Source organism: Pelmatolapia mariae, linkage group LG20 (genome assembly GCF_036321145.2).
Source record: "Pelmatolapia mariae isolate MD_Pm_ZW linkage group LG20, Pm_UMD_F_2, whole genome shotgun sequence".
Lineage (NCBI taxonomy): Eukaryota > Metazoa > Chordata > Actinopteri > Cichliformes > Cichlidae > Pelmatolapia > Pelmatolapia mariae.
The window spans coordinates 40,794,346-40,800,777 of NC_086244.1; the positions used below are offsets into that span (position 1 = coordinate 40,794,346).

General features: G+C 40.2%; 1 protein-coding gene across 6 annotated transcripts in view; it reads right to left on the reverse strand.

Moving 5' to 3' along the window:
• myt1b (myelin transcription factor 1b) overlaps nucleotides 1-3,197 on the reverse strand; it is a 41,229-nt gene extending 38,032 nt beyond the window's left edge. For 3 of the 6 annotated variants that reach the window (XM_063463416.1, XM_063463418.1, XM_063463413.1), the window contains exon 1: nucleotides 3,144-3,195. In XM_063463416.1, the coding sequence (XP_063319486.1) occupies nucleotides 3,144-3,168 (25 nt within the window). In that variant the 5' untranslated portion in view covers nucleotides 3,169-3,195. Of the gene's footprint in view, nucleotides 1-3,143 lie in introns of all 6 variants that reach the window. The other 3 variants (XM_063463420.1, XM_063463415.1, XM_063463417.1) reach the window with 2 other exon arrangements.
• Nucleotides 3,198-6,432: the final 3,235 nt, after the last annotated feature.

The window sequence follows — 6,432 nt, forward strand, 5'->3', positions numbered from 1 at the left end:
TCCATCTCTCCAAACATCCCATAAACACCATTATCAGCGTGAAATCGTTGGTGAAGCATCTCTACGCCTCTGGGCTCCAACACAATATTAGACACCAGAATTAGCTCATGTTTTATACATTTCACCCGCTGACAAGTTCTTGATGTCCCCCAAAAGCATTACTGTAATCCTTCACCACCCCCAACGCACCCCGGAAAGTGGTACCGTCCAATAATTCATTCAGGGGGACTTTTTTTTTTTTTTTTAGTCGAGGACCGTGAATTGATGTAGTAGCAGAGTCTGGATATGCGCGCAGCGCTGACAGCATCTGATAACTCCTCCGTATGGGAAGAAGGGGGTGGGGGTTAACGACATATAGGCAAAGAGGGAGATTATATGTCTCCCCCGAGCATAAAAAATATTTATGCTCAGGGGAGGCGACAAAAGGATTGAAGTGTGATATCGGTTTGAATAAAAACAGAAGCAGGAGTTTACTAAGACAACTAATCACTCTCACTTCCTGATCTGCTCATCGTTTTTAGGCTGACCGCCGCAGCTCCGAACAACAAACAGCCGGTCTTAACAGAGCAACTTGGAGTCACTCCCAAATGTTGCTCACATCATGCTTTTTGCTTTGCCGTTTTGAAACCATTAGTGGAAATGACAACCATTCATTACAAGCCATTTGAGAATAGTCCCCACAAATGCCATCCTTTATCTGCTGTCTCCACGCCGCGCACGTAGGGAATATTCAAAAAGCCCAACCTTCAGCTTTCAGAAATTCTATTAAATTCTTATCTCTTTGCAGCAGGCTCTTTTTGTGAAATCCCATTGTTATGCATTGGAGCTGAAATCAATCACCGGCCGTGCACGCCGCCATCAGTATGATTTCAGACAGTGGTGTGCAGAAAGAGACGCAGAGAGAGAGAGAGAAGGGATTCACAACAACGCCATCGACAACCCAATAAACAAAAGAGAGAGGGGGGGGGGGAATAGGAAATATCCCGGGCCATGATCCAGCACAGGGTGGACCGGTGTCGCAAAGTTGAGGCCTGTAGGTCAGGTGTGAACTAGAGACACACGGAGGGTTTCTGGCGGTTAAAGAGAAGAGAGAAAAGGCCTCAAATCTCAAATCACAATCGCTCGCTGCTATCAGGACTGCGGACAGCTCCAAAGTGCTGCTCCAGAGGTGCGTGTTCAGAACCGTGGACAGCTCTGGCAAACAATATCTACTACAGCCCATTGTTGAGGCAACAAAAGCGTTTGTCTGCCCACTGTTGACACTAACTATCTGCCATCAGCTAACTTTAATGGCATCAAACAAAGGTCCTATTTTTAAAATGATAATATTTCACCTTTAAAAATAGGGAATATTGCTCCATTTGTCCCAATCCTCGATAACGTTGCTTCAAACTTGTCAGTTTTTCACATTTTATTTTAAAAGGTAAATCTTATGGTTTCAAGTAAAATCAATTTACACTAATAATATGAATGCTTACATGTAAACTTTATTTAATACTGTTGAACACACTGTCACAAGAGTACCAAGTGGGTGGGTTTTTGTTGTTGTTGGGTTTTTTTTTTTTTTACTGTTGTGGCTTTTATTTTGAAGGATAAAACTTGAACCATATTTGCCCTCGTTATAAACTAATACAGAAAAACGGAATGCCAAATCTATGAAAATGAATATCCAAAACTAATGTTTATTCCATTTAAAGGTCTAAAAACTTTATCATATCACCACTGCATTTTATTTTTTTTTGAAAGGAAACATTGACAAAATAAAGTACAATCATTTTATCCTTAATATAAACTGAAATAAACAAAGCAGAATGCAGCTTTTATAAGTCCAAGCTCTGAATATTAAACTGTCTTTAATTTAAATATCTAATGACTCGTATTTATAGTCGATCTATTTACGTTTTTACTTTGAAAACATATATAAATATATATAAAACTATTTTCCATACTCACCCCAAACTGCCCCCCCCCCCCCAAAAAAAAAAAAATAAATAAAATAAAATAAAATAAAATAAAATAAATAACTAAAATAAATATCACTTTCATGAATGGACAGATCTAAACCTATTTAATGTATACGTTTGAAAACTTTACAATATCAAGCCATTCACTTGTTCTTGCCTTTTATTTTGAAGGGTAAGTAAGACACGGTTAAACTCACCTCATTCGGAAAGAAAAAGTAAAATACACAGTGTCACTTTGTATAAGCCTAAGTTGGCACAGTTTAACATTTGTAATCGGTCGCCCTGAAGAAATGAAAACTGAAAACATAAACTTTCTTCTGAAGGCTGAGTATGAGTAATCGAGCAGCCGGTGCACGAGCTGGGAAAACTTGTTCCTCTGTTGTTCTAAAGTCTGTCTGCAGATGCAGATGGCAGAGGCCTGCAGCACTATAGCTCTTGTATGGTGGCTATATTGTGCGGAGTGCAGGCAGCCAGTATAAATATTACATGGGGGCAGCAGCTGAGTGAGCGCTTAGGTTGGGACCGGGGGAGGCCCCTATAGTCCCTCGACAGATGGAACAAGCCGACAGACTAAACACACACACACACACACACACACACACACACACACACACACACACACACACACACTCCGAGAGAGAGAAAGAAAAAAAAACTTTTTAATAAGCCCGCAGCTTTGGCAGTGTCCCCATGGTACCGGGGCCACACGGTCCCCCAGGGACCAACTGTCCTTTGTCTGGCCAGTTTTTATCCGAAGAGGCTGGAGTTTATCTCTGCTGTGTGCACAGAACTCAAGTTTACATTTCTTAAGTTTATTTCGAAATGCTTGCATGCGATGAGTTTGCCCCGCGGAGAAGTTTTAAAGTTACAACTGGTGTAACCAGACAGAGCTGTAAGCCTCTTTTAATTCAGCACAGCGATGGCCACAATGTCTCTAAAGGGATTTTTGTTGTTGTTGGGTTTTTTTTTAATCTTCTATTTATTTATTTCTTGGACGCTAACAGAGCTGCTGCAACTTTTTAAAACAAAGTTCCGGAGCGTGTCTGTTGACTGTCTGCTTATATCTGCGTCAGCACTGCCGAATGATTCTAAAGAGAGATGGAGATGCCGAGACACAAAGTTTAAATACCAAGTTTCAAAGTTGCTCCTCTACAGTTTAAAAACGTGAGCGATACGAACCTAGAAAAGTGCGGCACAGCTTCATCTCTGCGGTGCTCCTTCTCTCGGTCCCTCTGAAAAGTCCCGCAGCGGCCGTCAAGTGCTGCTGGCAAGTTTACTTCAGCCTAACAAAGTTGCTCAAACTTTACTTCAACTTCCCGACGGAGTGACGAGGGGCGGTGACAGACCACTGACCGACACGCGCGGGAGCCAATAGGAAGGAGGGCTGTCCTCCTGCTGCCAAGAGCTGGAGCCTATCCCGCCCCTTCAGTGTCAGCTTTCAACAACAATAGCCCGAACAACAGCAACAAAGAGCATCTGCTGCGCCGGGCAACTTCTCACACTCACGCTCCCCCAGCGATCTGACTGAATGCACATAAACTCTCATCTGCTTCATTTACATCAACCTGCACATGCTGCTGCACTGAAAACTTCCACAGACATCAAACATAGATTCAAACGTGTTGCACAAAGAGCTTCGCGGGATTAGATCACAAATATCTCACAAGTCCACCACAAACTCGTGGACAACTGCATGGACACGTAATGAAGCAGAACCGAGCTGCAGAATGATGAATCTAGCTGTAAACAAACATGGAATTAAAGCAAGGTATATTTTTTCTACATTCTGCTTATGTTAGCAACATCTCTTTTCTTTTCTCTACTTTTTTTTAAAAACATGATTGGTCAGTTTCCACCAGCCTCCCTCATCACGTGTGACCAAATGTACCAGATGTACAGCTAATTTAGGGAAGTTAGAGGAGCATTTTTACTGGAACTCCAGGCCTATTCAGAGCGTCTGTGTCTGGGACAGACAGACAGTTCCTCCCTCCCAATAGCAGATGGTCTGCCAGATAATGAGCTCTCCCATTGCTTGCTCCCATTACCCCCATCCCCATCTCTCCAAGATGTAATGGGGGGTAAAGCAACCTCAACACATTCTGCATGTACATTTAATGTTCTGATTGCTTATTGCTATTGTTTGTTGAAGAGAGTTGCACATTGCCAAACAATATCCTCTCCTTTCATGGAGGCGTGTGCTTGTCTACACTTTGAAATTTGTAGTGTTAATGTAAAACCAGCTCATCTCAGATTCGGTTTAGCCTCCCTTCATCCTCTACGAGTTTAAATAAATGAATCACTGCTCACTAATAAATGCACTGAAACGAAACAAACTACACTAAACAAAACTCTTAATCTAAATTAAAAAAATTTTTTAAACACAAATACACTATGTAGCTTACATATTGTATTTTTTATATTGACAATATTTGTTGCTAAACTAAATTATAAAAAAATAAACTAAACTAAAAATACTCAACTTAATTATTTTAACAAGCCTGAGATAAAGCTTGAATACTGAACTCAGATACATTTTTACTCAATTGAAGTGAATTAAACTAAATTTCATTATCCTTAACTAGAGTATAAGCTTCACTAGCAAATAACTATGTGTTACTAGAGTAAGCTAAAAGACAAACTCGAGCAAAACCAAAAAAAACCCACATTTGCTTGACTCACTTCTAAACTTGAATGGTCACAATAAATAAACTAAACTACACTGAATTCAACTTTCCCTTTCTGTGTAAGCACAGTAGATGTAAGTGACTAAACCAAGCTGTATACATTATTAGAAGAATCAATGCTGCTAAATTAAACAAAAATAAAAAGAACTTGGATGACTTGGAAAAACTTTTAAAATCCCCCCAAACTAAACTAAGCTGTGGCAGCACAGTAAATTAACAGAGTCTGACTACAGTCAAATTTCCAGTCTTCATCATAAAAAAGGAAATATTAGAACAAGTCAATAATTGTTCCACCAAGCTGGAAAAAAGAAAATGAAAGACAGAATGAAAGAAAACAAAACTAAATTCACAAAGCTCGCTCCTAGCCTGTTTGTACTGTAACAAATGTAACAAATCTGCACAAAATGCATTCCTCTTGACCCAAAGAAAAATCCCTTAACTTGCTTCATAAAGCCTGAATTTTCAACACTGAAGACTAAAGATATTCAAATAAAACGTAACTGAATTAAAAAACAAACAGACAAATCTGAACAGCTGACAACAACTGTGTACGCTAAACTCAACTCAACTTGTGTCAACCAAAACTAAACTCCAACAGATTAAATTAAATGAAGCTAAACTAAACCTAACTGAAACAGCTGCTGCAAATGCCCTTAAACAGACTGTTGGAGGCTTATTTAAATGGGGTTGCAGAGGGACTGTAACCTGTTCCAGCTGACATAAGGTAAAAGGTGTGGTACAAGCTCTACATGCTGCCACGGGGCTTAAACTAAACTAAACTAAACTAAACTAAACTAAACTAAACTAAACTAAACTAAAGCGCTTACTTAAAAATTACTTAAAACTAAAAAGTCCAACTAGATCAAATAAAACAAAATCAACTTAAGCCGCTTATTTGAGCCCAAACTCTGATTACTGAACTAAACATTGAATGAAATGAAACTAACTAGATGAATTTTAGTTTTAGCCGTGCGCATCTGAGCTAAACTTACTTGAATGTGCACTGAATTGTGGTTCTAAATGCTGTCAACAAATATCTGACCGACACAGCCTTTAACTGAAGCGTAGTTTTCATGTTTATTCTTATCATCGAGTGAACAACAAAGCTAACCATATCTAAACATTAAACTGAAACTAATGCTCCTAAAAAGCTGGATGTGGTTTTCTAGTTTACACATCTGCTCTCCACATCCCTTCACTCTCCATCTCTTTGCTTTTATGGCTCCAAAAAACGAGAGAAACACATCTATAATGAATTCACTGCTTATTAAAGTGGCTTTTGGTGTGCGTGGACAAAGAACGTGTCGCCGTTAAGGAGGACTGCTGGGTCTCCACTAATGCCTCTGCAAGTTTTTTTTATCTGGCCATGCCAGACAGCCTCTTGTATTCTTCCTAAGCACGGTGCTCTCATTAGCCTATTAACTTCACTATTCACCCCCCTTCACCCTTCTGTTCCACTACGCAGATAGGACTAAACACACACAGACACACTCACGTACACACACACACACACACACACACACACACACACACACACACACACACACACACACACACACACACACACAAACACTACACATTCACAGGCATATGCAAACGCACACAAATGAATGCGAACACTCCTCCCCACACCATACCACCCCACCCCCCACCCTCTCTCCTCTCATTCTCTGCTCTGTATAACAAGCAGCTGAACTCTGACATAGCCTCCAGCTGTCCTAGAGACACCAGTGACAATAAAGTTTAAACAAATACACACAGAAACACACACAGGGACGAGCAGG